The sequence below is a fragment of the Eptesicus fuscus genome, chromosome 2, assembly GCF_027574615.1.
Source record: "Eptesicus fuscus isolate TK198812 chromosome 2, DD_ASM_mEF_20220401, whole genome shotgun sequence".
Taxonomy (NCBI): Eukaryota; Metazoa; Chordata; class Mammalia; order Chiroptera; family Vespertilionidae; genus Eptesicus; species Eptesicus fuscus.
Window position 1 is genome coordinate 110,082,352 of NC_072474.1, and position 16,529 is coordinate 110,098,880.

Genomic DNA, 16,529 nt, shown 5'->3' on the forward strand with positions numbered 1-16,529 from the left:
GAGACATTTTTGTTTGTCCAGTCTGGGGGAATTTACATACTGGTCTTCAGTGGATGGAGGCCAGGGTTGCTGCTAAACACCCTACAATGTGTAGAACAGATCCCCACAACCAAGAATTCCCTAGCCCAGAATATCAGTAGTCTTGAGGTTGAGAAAATTACATCTAATAATTTAGATGTAATGTGGGGAGTTCAGTAAATTAATTATGCATTGTCTCTCACTTCACAATCATGTAGTTTAAATGCAGTATATTCTCCAGGATCTTTAAATTTATGGCTTGCTTTACCTTAATCTGACCCGTTTACTTCAGTTCCTACCTCCTCCTGAATTGCTGACTAATCCACTACTCAGCAGAAAGTCTTGCTTCCTTTTGTTTATTAGCTATCGTTATAATGGAGATATTGCCAGAGCCAGTGTGAAGCCTCCATAGGGGAAAAAGTTAGGTGGTTTTCAGTGATTATTGATAATTATTTTTCATTGTTCTCTTTAGCATGTCTGAAATCGAATTCTTTGCTTATTTAAGTGTAATTTTTTTAGCCATAATTGAATATTTCTAACAATAGCTGGCCCATTGCCTAGGGCTCATGTGTGTGCAGAGATTTTTGTTATAAATAGGTTATTTTTTTGTAATGGTAGTCAATCTAATCTTATTTTGTTCTTGTTTATTTGTTAAATAGGTGACTGGTATAGTGGCCCTGCAACTGAACTTGATACTGAACCTGATGAGGAATGGGTGAAAAGTAGGAAGGATGAAAGTCGTGCTTTTCAGGAATGGGATGAAGATGCCGATATAGATGAATCTGGTAAGCTCTGTTTGGAAATAAAATTATTACATGGTGCTTTAATAATTAATATTATATTAAATGAGTAAATACATGGTAATGTTTATGTATTTTGTGTTTTCTACAGAAACTTATTTTTAAGCCTACTATTTTTTAAAATTTGAAGGAATAATCAGCAAATTTTAAATGTATTCTGTTTGAAGTAATTTTTTTAGTGTGTATAAGATTGTGTTTTGTATGTTTTTATATTTAAATACCTTAATCAGAAAATGCTGGTTATTCTTCTTATTGAAATAATGTACATTTATGATAATGCTTTGAAGTTTACAATGTGTGTTTTTAAATGTGCTCATTTGGTCATTCAGTAGTATTTATTGAGTCATCTGTGGCCCAGAGGAAGGAGCATGAAGCTGTTGAATCTGTTTTTACTTGACTTTATTGGGGTGACATTGGTTAACATAACTATATTATTAGTTCTATAATACATCATCTGTATATTGTATGTTTACCACCCCAAGTCAAGTCTCCTTCCATCACCATTTATCCCACCTATATGAACCTATATTTTGCATTTGTAAATAGTTATACTGCTTGCCTCACATGGTTGTAGAATTGTAAAGTAATCTGTAAAAATTCTTTGCAAATGGTTAAGGGACTAGTGTAGTCATTCATTAAGCACTGGAAGAATTCATGGGTGAATAAGACTTTATTTTCTACCCTTAAAGTACTCAGAGGTGAGAACTTAGAATACATGATTCTTAATTCAATGTAAATAATGAAAACTGCATTTTATTTATTTATTTTTTAATATATATTTTATTGACTTTTTACAGAGAGGTAGGGAGAGGGATAGAGAGTTATAAACATCAATGAGAGAGAAACATCTATCAGCTGCCTCCTGCACATGCCCCACTGGGGATGTGCCCGAAACCAAGGTACATGCCCTTGACCGGAATCGAACCTGGGACCCTTGAGTCTGCAGGCCAACGCTCTATCCATTGAGCCAAACCAGTTAGGGCGAAAACTGCATTTTAATAGAGGTGCAGTAATATGCTATTTGGGAAAGGAGAAAAACATAAAGTTTGTCTTAGATATTATTCAGATAATAATTACTAAAAGATGATGAAATAGTAAAAAAATAACAGATAAGATACTGTTCTACTTGGTAAAACTGAACCTGTAGGAAATTTTTATTTATAAGTTGTCCACTTAAAAAATAGTAAGCTTGTCTGGCAAAAGAACTAAATGTGGAAAGTAAGGACTATAAAGTTAAGCTTTCAGCAGCAAGTTAATTTTTATGAAATGAAGGTGCCACATTTTGGTATAGTTTTGAGCATTTGCAAGGTACAACATAAGGAACAAGGGAGAAAGCGGTCTATTCCAGTTAGATTTGGTGATGTGCTTATCCTGAGCATGGGGTTAATAGTGAACAAAATAGGGGGCGGGGAATTTCTGGCCTTGTTTAGGATAAAATTTGGAGAGGGTAGGCAGATAATAAATGCAGGCAAAAATATATACTATATTAGATAGTTTCCTAATGCTGTGGAGAAAAATAAAAAAGGCAAGAGTGCCAGGAAGAGAGAGAAGAAGTTATGATTTTAAATAGAGTGATTAATTAAGGTCCCCTGAGAAATTTGAGCAAAGACCTCAAGCATGTAAGGTCTTCACGCAGATGTCACCTTAGGGAAAACTTTATTTATCTGTCCTAGAAAATTAATTTAGTTTTAAAGGCTTTAGTTTTAAAGGCTTAAAACTTTAAAACTTTATGTTTAGTTTTAAAGGCTTTACCAAACTGTTTGCTCTTCAACCTTTGAAGATAGCTAAAGTGAAGGCTGTTTCCTATGTATTGAAAGGGAAAAATTAAGGCTGTAAGGTCAAGCCCTTTTTAAGATAATACGTCTTTTCAGTTATTTAGTGGATCTAAGACTAAACTGCCATTTATATGCACTTTTTCAGCTTAGCTGTCCTTACCAGTCTTGTATAGAAGTTAATGTTCTTTGTAGTATGTTTAATTTTTTTTTAAGATTTCATAGTAAACAATACACATTTAGATGGGGAGGGCAACAGAAAGAAGACTCATTTGTGAATAAAAGTATAGCAGAATAAATAGGTTTAATTAAAAGTCATTTTTTATCCATATATTTTGTCTGGCTAAAGGAAGAATTTAGGATAATATCTGTAAACATGGAACCATTAGTTACAAATTCAGACTTGTCCTTTCTACTTATATTTCTTTTGTCAGCTACATTGTTTTTCGTTTGTTTGTTTTAATGATACTTCCTTAACTTATTCGGTTAATGTATATGTGTGTGTGTGTGTGTGTGTGTGTGTGTGTGTGTGTGTGTGTACTAGAGGCCCGGTGCACGAAATTCGTGCACGGAAGGGGGTTGTCCCTCAGCCCAGCCTGTACCCTCTCCAATCTGGGACCAGGCGGAAAGCTTGGCTTCCTCTGTTACTTAGGAAACCTTGCTCTCTGTGGCTGTAGCCATCTTGGTTGGGTTAATTTGCATTCTCGCTCTGATTGGATGGTGGGCGTGGCTTGTGGGTGTGTCAGAGGTATGGTCAATTTGCATATTTGTCTATTACTAGGTAGGAGATATATATATATATGTATATATATATATATATATATATATATGTATATATATATATATAATTGGTTTTTATTTAGAGACATTTAAGCTAGGTCTTCGGGTAAGCATAATAACAATAGGACCCTGAGAAAGGTGATAAAATTATTAGTTTATTCTTTTTATTGTAGTGTTTTTTTTCTTATATCAAATTGAAGTTTGCAGTTTTTTGTTGTTGTGTTTGTTGTTACAGTAGTGCATCCTGTTTTAAACATCCAAGTTCTGCAGAAATTATTAAGCAAAAAGCAAAAGCCATGTTCATTTTTAACTTCTTAAAAACCCTAAGGTACTTTACTTTGCTTGATTTATTATGACCAGGCTAACTTAATTGTTTCAAATCTCTTCCAGCTCTATGTCCCTTTTATTTGGGTAAAATAACTAATGTTACTTTTATTATGGTTCATTTTTCTTTTGGTGTCCTATATTCTCTTAAAGAACTCCTAATATTCTTCAAGTATTCAAAGTTTTTTTTTCTAAAACTGTTTTCAGTGCCTGAAACTGAAGTTATTTTTTTTGTTTCCTTTGCTGTCTATCTTGATATCAAAATTACCTTCAATCTTGAAATACCGTATATGAAAAAAACACACCTTCCCTTCATTCTCCTTGTAAATCTTTTATTTTTCTTCTTTTACCTCTTTTTAATTGAAGCCAGACCAGTTAAACATTTAAGTCCTGGGGAGTGAGACTTTGTCCATTTAAATTGCTTTGCATACATAGGGGAGTTTAAGAGTATTTCATATTTAATGTTGGTGATGCCATGAGTAGCCTAGTTATAATTAGTATATCAAGTTCTTAGACTTTTGAATTCATTTTACAGAAGAGTCTGCAGAGGAATCAATTGCTATCAGCATTGCACAAATGGAAAAACGTTTACTCCATGGCTTAATTCATAATGTTCTGCCATACGTTGGTACTTCGGTAAAAACTCTAGTATTAGCATACAGCTCTGCAGTTTCCAGCAAAATGGTATGTATAAATTAGCACTAGTTGGGTATTAACAAAAACTAGCAATGATCTAAATTTGGTTTGTTTATTCCTGAGTTTAATTAAGGAGAAAATACACCTTACCCATGAGAGTTCCTTCCCATGAGTAGGCATACACTGCTGATGTTTACATGATTTCATTTCAGTTCTCACATTAATCTTCGCATATAGATATCATTGCCTACACATTCTACAAAAGGATGCAGAGACTAGTAGAGGTTAAACAGTTTATTTAGTTTTACAGATGTTAAGTGATGAAGTTCAATTTTATATGATTATAGTATGTGAGTCATGGTCAGGTGGCCAATGAGATTAAATCTCTGTTTTATAAAAATGTATCTTGTGACATCCTACATCAGAATCTCCTTGGGTATTCCTTAAAAATGTAAATTTCCTGGGTCTAAACTCACAGCTACTAAAACAGATTTTCTGGGGTTTGAGCCAACATATATATTGGCAATGCAGATTTTAAAAAATATGTATTAAGTTGATTGGGGTGACACTGGTCACCATGAACAGGCAATGCAGATTTGAAGTGATTTTTCCATGCACAAATGTTTGAGAACCTTTGGACTATGTCACTTACTAAAAGTCACCTGCCTCTTGTCTAATGAAAAGTCTGTAGATCTTCATAGTGACTTTTTTCTCCTTTAGGTGAGGCAGATTTTAGAGCTCTGTCCTAATCTGGAGCATCTTGATCTTACCCAAACTGACATTTCAGATGCTGCATTTGACAGGTTAGTTGTTTTTAAATATTTATGATTTATAACTATGAATTTATAGAATTGTTCTGTAGTTCCTTATTTGCCTAATTGTAGTTTAATCATACTATTATTTTTTATTGTCAACTCTGAGTGATAAATGGTTGTAATTTGATAGCACCTCCAGTTCTTTGCCTTTTGTCAGGTTCCAGTTGATCCAAAACTCCAGTCTGCATCATCCTGTCATTTTTATAAACCTGCGCTTTGTCTAGACTTCTGAGCCTTGCTGTGCTCTATTGTTTTTAAGATGTTTTCTATTTTAGTTGGTTCCTAGTAACATTTGGCAAGGTTCCCTCGTACAATTCTTCATATTTATTCTGAAATTGTAACACTTCTTTCAAGGTACACTTTTCACAGATTTTACTTCTTTGGATGCTACCAATTTCCTTCTCCCTCTTCTTCACTTTCCTTTTTTTTTTTATCCTAGCATTTATATCAGCACCTCTCTTTCCATTTCAGAGGGAGAGGTGTATTCTTCTCTGGCTAAAGCTAATGCTCTGCCATTTCCTAGAGCTTGTTTCTTCTGGATCTTCCTGCATTAATCATTAGTTACTCTCTCTTTTTTTTATGTGTGTACAAGCTCTCATTTACTGGTTACTTTTCAGTAAAATAAACTAGGTCTTCTCCTTTCCTAACCTTCTGTTAGGTTAAGTACTCTTATTTCCCTTATTGTGTTTTTTTATCTCTAGCATCTAAAATAGTGCCTGACAATATATATTCAGTAAATGTTTGATTATATTGAAGTCTTTCTTTTGTTTTTTATATACTTACATATAGTCAAATGCTTTTGAAGAATTTAACAATATCCACTAATAGTCTTGTACCTTCTTAATTATAGTTGGTCTTGGCTTGGATGCTGCCAGAGTCTACGGCATCTTGATCTGTCTGGATGTGAAAAAATCACAGATGTGGCTCTAGAGAAGATTTCTAGAGCTCTTGGAATTCTGACATCTCATCAGAGTGGCCTTTTGTCTACAAGCAAAATTACTTCGACTACATGGAAAAATAAAGACATTAACATGCAGTCCACCAAACAGTATGCTTGTTTGCAAGATTTAACTAACAAGGCTATTGGAGAAGAAATAGATAATGAAAACCCCTGGACTAATAAGCCTGTTTCTGCTGAGAATTTCACTTCTCCTTATGTGTGGATGTTAGATGCTGAAGACCTGGCTGATATTGAAGATGCTGTTGAATGGAGACATAGAAATGTGGAAAGTCTTTGTGTAATGGAAACAGCATCCAACTTGAGTTGTTCCTCCTCTGGCTGTTACAGTAAAGATATTGTTGGACTAAGGACTAGTGTCTGTTGGCAGCAGCAGTGTGCTTCTCCAGCCTTTGCATATTGTGGTCATTCATTTTGTTGTACAGGGACAGCTCTAAGAACTATGTCAGCACTCCCAGAGTCTTCTGCATTGTGTGGAAAGGCATCAAGGACTAGCTTGCTTAGGGAAAAGGACTTAATCTACTCTGGGAGTGAAAAATCTGATCAAGAGACTGGACGTGTACTTCTGTTTCTCAGTCTATCCGGGTGTTATCAGATCACAGACCATGGTCTCAGGTAAGTAATCAATTGCTAAGTATTAGGAAATGGACATGTTCTCATTCTCAAATGGAATATAAATTTTGAATCTAAGTGTCATGCCTTTTCGCTGGTTTATCCAAGAGTTAACCAAGATTTGTCTCACTTTAAAGTGTTGGAACATTATAACTTCAGCATGAAGTTTCATTTCAGTCAGTTCAAATACTTTGAGATATATTGGAAGCACATAAATTTAAAAGTTTTATAAATATTTAGCAAATGCCTACAACACATTTTCTGTGATGTTTTAGTGGATATAAACATGAATAAAATAAGAATTTTTACTTGTAATAGAGAAGAAAATATATCTACCATATTCAGTCTCCTTGTTATATAGGTCTGCTCTGATTTTCTTTTTTTAACTCAATTTGCTACTTCTTGTGTTTTTAGGGAATTTGTGTATTTTCTCCAGGTTATACAATTTGTTGGCATATAATTTTTTATGGTGCTATTTTATAACCTTTTCTATTTCTGTAAAATTGGTAGTAATGTCCCAGTTCTCATTTCTGACTGATAATTTGAGCCCTCTTTCTTTTTTTCTTAGGCAGTCTTACAAAATGTTTGTCAATTTTATTGACCTTTTCAAAGAACCAATTTTTGTTCTCATTGATTTTTATTTATTTATTATTTTTGTACTAGAGGCCCAGTGCACAAATTTGTGCACAAGTGGGGTCCCTCAGCCTGGCCGGTGATCTGGGCCGGCCGGCAGGGGGAGGGACCATGGGAGGTTGGCTGGCCGCAGGAGGTTTGTTGTGGGAGTGCACTGACTACCAAGGGGCAGCTCCTGCGTTGAGTGTCTGTTCCCTGGTGGTCAGTATGCATCATAGTGACCGGTCGTTCAGTCGTTCAGTTGCTTAGGCTTTTATAGATAGATAGATAGATAGATAGATAGATAGATAGATAGATAGATAGATTGATTCTCTATTTAAAAAAATATTTTGCTGTAGTCTTTATTATTTCTTTCCTTTACTAGCTTATGTTTGCTCTTTTTCTAATTTATTAAGGTGTTCAGTTAGGTTCAAGATCTTCATGTTTAATGTTGGTGTTTACAACAGTAAATTTTGCTCTTGGCCCTCTTTTTGCTGCATCCCAGCAGCTTTGGTTTGTTGTATTTTTGTTTTTATTCATCTCAGTTGTGTGTGTGTGTGTGTGTGTGTGTGTGTGTGTATTTGTGTGGTTTATAATTGTTCTATCTTCTTGGATTAGTGAACCTTATATCAATATGTAATATTTTTCTTTGTCTCTTGTAACCTTTTTTTAAAATTTTAGGTCTCTGTTGTTTGACAATAGGATAGCCACCTGGCTCTCTTTTGGTTACTTTTTGTATGGATTGTGTTTTCTCATACTTTTACATTTAACCTCTTTTTGTGTTTTTGCATTTAAAGTGAGGTCTCTTATAGATAGCATATTGATGCATCATATTTTTTTAATCCAGTCTGCTAATCTCTGCATTTTAATAGGAGTGTTTGATTTATATTTAAAATTATGTATATAATGTACCATTTGATTCCCTTTTTTCCCCTTCTCTGTATTTTTTTATAGTTATTTTTTTAGTTGTTACCTTGGAGATATAGTTAACAGAATTTAAAACAGCCTACTTTGACAACCAACTTAATTTCAGTTATATTCAAACACTCACACAGTTCAATGTATCCCTGCCTAAGGAATGAGGTTAGTTATGTTTTATGGAAATTTTTAATTTTTCTCATTATCAAATGGAAAGGTCTGTTGATAGAGGCCCAGTGTGCCATTGGAATGGAACACTTGTTTACATAGATTAACATATTCTAATGCTGGATTGCTTCTCTTGCAGGGTTTTGACTCTGGGAGGAGGGCTGCCTTATTTGGAGCACCTTAATCTCTCTGGTTGTCTTACTGTAACTGGTGCAGGCCTGCAGGATTTGGTTTCAGCATGTCCTTCTCTAAATGATGAATACTTTTACTACTGTGACAACATTAACGGTAATGCCTTTTATCAATGAGATAATTTTGAAGTAGTTGATTTTAAAATTTTTAATAATTTGGATCTTTTTTAGGGTTTCTGTTTAGTTTTCTAGATTCTAATTACCAAACTGTTTTATTTTCAGATTTAGTCCTTTATATTTGATAAAATTTTAAAAATTACACGTTTTCCTTAATTAGCTTCTCTAAAAGTAATTTGTTTTACAGATATTTCAAATATCCATTCTGGCATATTTTTGAGTTTGTGGTAGTTTAGTCATATAAAGTTTTGGGTACTTCCTCTAGAATGATATAGCACTCATTAACAATTTGGATGTATTGATGTTCTAGATACAGTGATTTCTTAGGCATGATAGACAGTTTTCTAGTGGGACAGGTTTATAAAATGCAGTAGGAAAAGGACATTGGTAAAGTGAATTCCTCAGGGATCCTGGGTTTGGTTCCAAACAGATCATGGAAGACAGGAGGTAGTGAGAGTGGCTGAGGTGCTTTAGACATGACTAAAATTCTCATAGTGTTTTGAAGATTGATTCCTAAACCTACTTTTAACAATCATCAGGTAAACACATCTTAATTTTTGTTTTGATTTTTAAGCCTAACCCTACCCTGCATTGGGCTTGTTCCATATGCTTTTGCAAAGTATAGTCAGTGCCCTTTTGAGCATTTGATGATATTCACTCGTAGAGACTGAAATTCCCAGAAGCATACAAAGCTGCTCTTCAATTATTAGTAAACATTTTAGCTTTCTGTATTTATAACTGGAAAAAATTTAGATGGTTCAAATTCTCCTGTGCACCTGTCTTTTTACACCATATACTGTTGTCTGAGCCTGATTCATCTTAAGATGATGGGAAGATCAACTGAGTTTCTCTCAGGCAGAACGATGGACAGGAGCTAGGAAGGCTAGAGGAGTGGTCTCTTCTTTAATTACATACCAGTAGGCAGAGAAGTTAGCAAATCTGCTATTTTCCTTAAAATATATATGAAGAGACAGGAGATAGCAGCTCTCTTATTTCTGGGATCACATTGGTGATGCAGGAGATGACCTTTCATGTCTTGAAATAGCAACACCAAGTTGGAGCATTTCTTGGCTCTTTGTTGCCTTTGGTGTATAATCAAGAAATGGTGAAAATTTTAGTTGCAACCTGCCAAGTGTACAAAAACAAAGTATGATTGCTATAGTGAAGGACTTGCCTCTTGTATGGATGCAGTGAGTTTGAGAAGGGAGATATTTTTAAATGTACAGTTATGTTATTGTAGGTACAGTATTGTACTTCCTAAAGTACATAATATAGGACATACTATGAAATATAATATAAACAATTATTTTTATAAGAAAAACATATGTATGTTGCACTGGAATTGTCCATAATGATTTCAGCATAGGTTATGCTTGTGGGAATGAATCTCACAACCTAATTTATTTGGGCATATAGAAGTTATGGGGTGGGGTAGATTGGTCTCAGTTCATTTTTATGATCTGCCTACTTGCTTTTTGTGTGTAATTTTATAAACTTTTTGAAATAATTTACATGATGGGATAAAATATTTAAAATATTTTGCTCTTTGTTAGGATGTTAAAATTCCTTTAATCTCAACTGGTTTTGAATATATACATTTTAAAATGTTCCGAAGGAACTGCTACATTTCTTGGTTGAATTTTAGATTTTTTTTTTTTGATAAGTGAGTGGTAATTTTCAATAAATGAAATTTAATGAAGGCATCTGACTTTGAAAGATGTGGAAGGAAATTAACAGTGCTTATATAATCTAATATTAAGTATCTTTTTACATCTTCTTAAAAGGAGCATGATGTGGGGAAATTGAAACCTTTTAAAGATAATAGGGTGACTTGTCATGTTAATTTGTATTCCAGAATTCCAGCCAGCTGCTCTGATGTAATCTTTTTCTTAAAAATTAGACACGGACAACCTAGAAAGTGTTAGAATAAAGTTACATTGCATCCAGTATTGCAGGATGACACGATGGTCCAGTATCTTTCACTATAGCCCAACTTGTACAGTAAATAGTGACTGCTTAGGGGGCCCCTTTTTATTATTATTTTTCAAAGTAGCTAATATGCTTATACATAATCTTAGAACAATAAGGAACATACTTAGATGACAAATGTTTTAAATATTTGAGAGCAACATTTAATTATAATGTATTTTGTCAAAAGAAAGTTTGCATAAATACCAGGTTACTAACTAAAAGAAGTAAATACTAATAAGTGATATTCATTATCTAAATAATAAGTGATGAATAAAAGAGAATGATCTGTTTCATAAGCACAGGCAGAGATTTTGCGGAAGGTAATTTAGCAATCAAATATTTAAACAATACCTACTGGGAGACAGACACTGTACTAAACATTGCTATAAAATGCCATTTTTTATTCTTCTGAATGATTCTTCATATTTAAATTTATTTGATTGATAAAGTTAAGATTTAAATATAAAAGAAGGCTTCTTAGCCATAATATTTAAAAGATGTCATTTAAGAAGTGTTAAGTGGAATTGCATAGTTTTAGAACTCTGAACAATGATAGTACATAAACTTTTTGTATTGATTTGCATTTCAATATATGTCTAATTTATGAATTAAGATAGATTAGATTATAGTTTTGGAGGTGACAGTCTCAGATGATTTGCTCTCTTATGTTTCTAATTTAAGTTAAAGAGGAATTAAAGGTAAGTGAAGGTAAGTGCAGATATACAGTATAAGTAAGATGTTTAATATCAAGGAAAAACAAATCACTCAATAAAAAGTTTGGGTAAATAACTACAGCTAACATAACATACCGTAGTCATGTTTTTTTCCAATGCTGCTTCACTTTTTCTGTTGTCCATTTATTCCCTTTCTGAACAGTTCTTCTGTGATGCTTAAAGGTCTTACTGTTAACATTGCTTACTATTTCCAGGCTTTGGAAATTGTTACTCTACCATTTTCCTACAATATGAGACTAACCCAAGTTAAAGATGGTGGTTGTCCTCATTTTTGCTTTGCCCTAGGCCAGTGGTCGGCAAACTCATTAGTCAACAGAGCCAAATATCAACAGTACAACAATTGAAATTTCTTTTGAGAGCCAAAATTTTTAAACTTAAACCTTCTTCTAACGCCACTTCTTCAAAATAGACTCGCCCAGGCCGTGGTATTTTGTGGAAGAGCCACACTCAAGGGGCCAAAGAGCCGCACGTGGCTCGCGAGCCGCAGTTTGCGGACCACGGCTCTAGGCCCTCAACAGCGTACAGTCTCTTCATGGATGGCATCGCTTTGATGGATTGTTAGGACCAGACACCTGCTCTGTCATTGACCTTATGATGGGATTGCAGTTACTGTTACAGTTATTGTTTACGTTCCCATACGCTTCCTACCTTAACATTGAAAACACTGACATATTAATTCCCTCTATTTACTCTGTTCACTTAGAATCCCACTGAAACAGATATTCTAGTGAAAATATTTGAAGGAGGGGCACATTTTACACCAGTGTGAGTGAGAACTTTGTTTTGTGATGAATAAGGAGAAGTTGACAATAGGATTAGGTTACTGTCTAGCAAATTTTTTCTCTCACTACTATTCCTGCTACCAATCCCGTAGCTTTTAAGAGCAAAGAGTGGTGTGTAGACTTAGGAAAATAAATACGTGCTATTATACACAGCTAACATTAGTTAGGCATAAATATCATAAACTATCAGCGAGATTTACCACCAGTGGGTCTAAACAATTTTCCATGAAAGTAAGAATAAAGGTGAAATCATCAGCAAAAAAATAAAAAAAAAAAAAAAAAAATAAAAAAGAGCAAAGAGTGACCCAGTGTGGAGACTGAGGATGCTGGGCCCCTCTGTCTTTTGGGGTGGATGGTAAAAACCGGTGTGGATTTGGAAAGATAGGGATCTTTAGAATAGCTTCCTCAGTCCAGTTAGCTCCCAAAGGCTCCCCTTTCTTTTCTCCCTTGAAAACCAGTAGCAGACCTCACTTTTCATTGCTTTCAGTCATTGTTTATGATGTTTTTTTCTAGGTCACTGTTGAATTCACTATAAAGGCATTGTGGTGAAGTATTTTAGGAAGAATTTTAGTTTGGAGAATTATATGAAGTTTCCATGTCTCTTTATTTCTCCTTTTTTAGAAATTTGGAATAGAATTACATACTGAGAAAATGATAATCAGATACGTTTTTGCCAAACCCATCAGTTCAAGCTTTTCATCACAGGTACTAAGTGTCAGAGCAGGACGATGGATTGGATCTTTTTTTTTTTTAATATGTTTTTATTCAGAGAGAGGGAAGGGGGAGGGGGAAGAGAGAGAGAGAAAGAGAGAGAGAGAGAGAGAGAGAGAGAGAGAGAGAGAGAGAGAAACATTGATCAGAGAGAAACTTTAATTTGTTGTCTCCAGCCCCTAGAGAGAGAGAGAGAGAGAGAGAGAGAGAGAGAGAGAGAGAGACATTGATCAGAGAGAAACTTTAATTTGTTGTCTCCAGCCCCTACCTGGGATCGAGCCTACAACCCAGGCATGTGCCCTAACCAGGGATTGGGTTTTGAAGAAAGGCACTGGGTGATTGGTAGGCAGGAGAGTAACCATAGGAGGGCGAGGATAGTGAGGCAAGACAAGAAGGGGTGGCATGGAGGGTTGGGTGGTGTTATAATGTAGAAGCTGAAAATGTATCAGCTTCTGGAAAACCAGGTGAAAGATTGACAGTGGGAGAAGGATTTCAAACTATAGGATTCCTTATCTGGGCATTTCTAATACTTGATAATATGTACTAAGAAATTTGATTTTGATTTTGGTTAAGATGACTAACCTTGTGTCTTATTTTAAGGGAAACTAATCCTATCAAAATTCCTACTTTGTGAATTTTAAATTTTGACACATTCAACTTCTCATTTTAAAAATAGAATAGATTTTAATTTTGGTTAAATGAAAATGGGCTTGTGGTAATTCAGTTTTATATTTGAAATAATTTTAGGTTTAAAAAAATTTAGATTTAGAAAAATTTAAACCTATGAATATGGACTGATATAATGAGCATTTGTGTATAACTGACTTTAGCAATTATAAACCTGTGCCCGATATCTTTCATATACCATTGCCCATTTTTATACCTGCTCCCCATGCCCCAGGCACCACATCTATTCTAAAGTTAAACATAAGTGAAAGTAAATGAAATGATAAACTATTGCAGTTCCACATGTTTGTAAAGTTCAGTATTTGCTTTTTTTACTTACATTATCATTTCAGTAGTGAAATATATGAACATTATGCTTCATTGATTATAAGCCTAAGAAATTTGCCCTTTGTATTTTGTATATGCCATTTCAGGGATATGAGGAAAAGTAAATTCTGGGAAATAAGTGTGTGCTGCTTGTCCAGTTGCAAGTAGTTATTTTCTTAGGTTGGTATTAGCATACTATGGCCTTTCACAATAGGTCGCTATTTTCAAAAACAAAACAAAGCTAATTTAAAATATGTTTCTGGTTAAGCTAGATGTCAATCCAGAGTACTGAAATATTTCAATTATAACCCTTTGACAAAGTCTATAATAAAATTACATTTCATGTACTTTTCCTATGATCCTTACATATCACAATTGCAAATATTTTGGTTCTGATTGATGATTAAAGAACTATTAACTACTCTTTATTTGTTCATAGTGCAGATATACTGAAAGGCTTCAATTTAGTTAAGACATCCTTTTCCACATTTTCCTGCCTTTATGAAACTGATTAATTCAAAGTAATTAACATTTGAATATGTTCTATGATACCTCTTTTTGACATTCCCTAATTCACAGCTGTGTTTCCTAATGGTCTTTTTATCTAGTGTTTGAGTAGCATAATGTGACTGTGATAAAATGTCAGCTATTCCACAAGTGTTTTACTGTTGTAATTGAATCACATTTTTTATGTATTAATATGTTTATTTAGTTAACCACTCATTATGTACTTAATTCTGGAAGATAATTTCACTTAACCCAATCATATGATTTATTTTGGCTGCAGACGTTAGATAAAAATATGATAAACATGTTAAACCTATGTTTACACAGTTTTTAAAATTTTTGGATATAATGTTTATTATAATTGTTTAATATTAGATTCTTTAGCTGATCTATTACAGATAAGGCTGTATTTGCCTTTATTATATTTCCCGGAAGGATGTTCAGAGTATAAGAAAGCCGTTAAGCTAGTCTGTCAGCCTTGTCTGTGGGTTATCTCTTTTTCTTCTTAGATTTTTATTTTGTAAGAATATTGCCAAAATATTATTTTCCTTCTTTCCTTTAGCTTTTGGGCCATGAAGGATACATTAGTTAAAGTCAAACTATTGGCAATGTTTGTGTCAGAATAAATTTTTATACACTCATTGTGAGATTTTACTTCTATGTTATAAATGCATTGCTTGCTGGTAAAAAAAAAAAAATCAATGTTTTAAGCTCTCTCATAAAAGCTAGATTATTTTTATGTGATCCTTAAGAAATTCCTCCTTTCACACTTTTCTGTTTTTATACAGGTCCTCATGCTGATACCGCCAGCGGATGCCAGAATTTGCAGTGTGGTTTTCGAGCCTGCTGCCGCTCTGGCGAATGACCCTTGACTTCTGACCTTTGTCTACTTCATTTAGCTGAGCAGGCTTCCTTTCATGCACTTTACTTGTAGCACATTTCTTGTGTTAACCATCCTTTTTGAGTGTGACTTGTTTTGGCCTTATCCTTACAGTCTCAGAAATCTTAAAATTTACCAGTGAATTGTACAGTGTTGTATCTCTTGCAAATCACATTTTTGTTTTAGAAAGGGATTAGGTCTTTTCATGAGGATGAGAACAGTTTTATCAGATTTCTTTTAAATTGAATGCTTTGAAAATAATGTCACTAATGCCTTGCCATTCAAAGTATTTTTTAGATTATTTTGAGTTTTAAACTCAGTGGGGCTTTTTGGTTCTCTTTCTATATAAACACTGTACCAAGCTTTGCAGATCTTTCAAAACAAACACTTCTGAAGTTTTATTTTCAAAGACGGCACATTTTGGAAACCAACCTGCTTTCCATAATGTTTCCTTTATTTGAACAATTCTCAGAGGGCCAATTCAAACATACCCACATACAAGATTCTTTAAGATTATAGAATAAATTGGCTTCTTGGCAGTTGCTCAGTGAGCTAGCAAAGCACCAATTTATTTGTATTTGCTTTCTTCAAAGAACCCTAGTTCCTACCACTGTTCCTAAATTGTCAAATTTGGGAGGGATTTTTAAAAATTCTACAATCATTTGAAGAAATGTATAAATAAAATCTACTTTGAGGAGTTTATCAAGTGTCTTTTGTGTTTTGATTTCATTATAAATCTCAGTGCAGGTTTACTTGGGGGTAAAATAGGACTAAATATTTTAGCTCCCATGAAATCCTGAACTTGATAAGCAGTTTGGGACAGGTATCTAATTTTGTTGAGCTGAATTGGTGTTTTTATTTTTAATTAATTATACCGTAGTCAAAATTTGAATTGCTGTGTGCAAAGGTAATGGGAGTGGAGACCTACAGTTCAGAAAGGTGCATGCTGAGTCAATTTTATATAACGCTATATGAAATTCTATGTCAATAAATAGGTGAAACGCTGTGAAAGACGAAGTAGTCGTGTAGTCCTGTTTGTGGTCCCAGGTATTGTTGGTTTTATTGGGGGATAGGAGGTGTAGGAGAGAAACAAACTTTAGGAAGACAGGTTTCAGTTCAGGCTAAGAGAAAACTTTATCTTAGACACTGTTTTCTAAAGGTGAAAGAAGAATCATTTGATGGGCATGTAAATAAGGAGAATTCACACATGCTTGTAAATTTCACTAACAT

The 16,529-nt window shown here is 34.1% G+C and overlaps 1 protein-coding gene across 5 annotated transcripts in view; it reads left to right on the top strand.

The window, feature by feature from the left end:
* FBXL5 (F-box and leucine rich repeat protein 5) overlaps positions 1-16,001 on the top strand; it is a 33,276-nt gene extending 17,275 nt beyond the window's left edge. For 3 of the 5 annotated variants that reach the window (XM_054708055.1, XM_054708073.1, XM_054708070.1), the window contains 6 exons: positions 678-803; positions 4,230-4,378; positions 5,051-5,133; positions 5,996-6,718; positions 8,553-8,701; positions 15,208-16,001. In XM_054708055.1, coding sequence (XP_054564030.1) covers positions 678-803; positions 4,230-4,378; positions 5,051-5,133; positions 5,996-6,718; positions 8,553-8,701; positions 15,208-15,284 — 1,307 coding nt within the window. In that variant the 3' untranslated portion in view covers positions 15,285-16,001. Of the gene's footprint in view, positions 1-677; positions 804-4,229; positions 4,379-5,050; positions 5,134-5,995; positions 6,719-8,281; positions 8,411-8,552; positions 8,702-15,207 lie in introns of those variants that run through there. The other 2 variants (XR_008554467.1, XM_054708068.1) reach the window with 2 other exon arrangements.
* Positions 16,002-16,529: the final 528 nt, after the last annotated feature.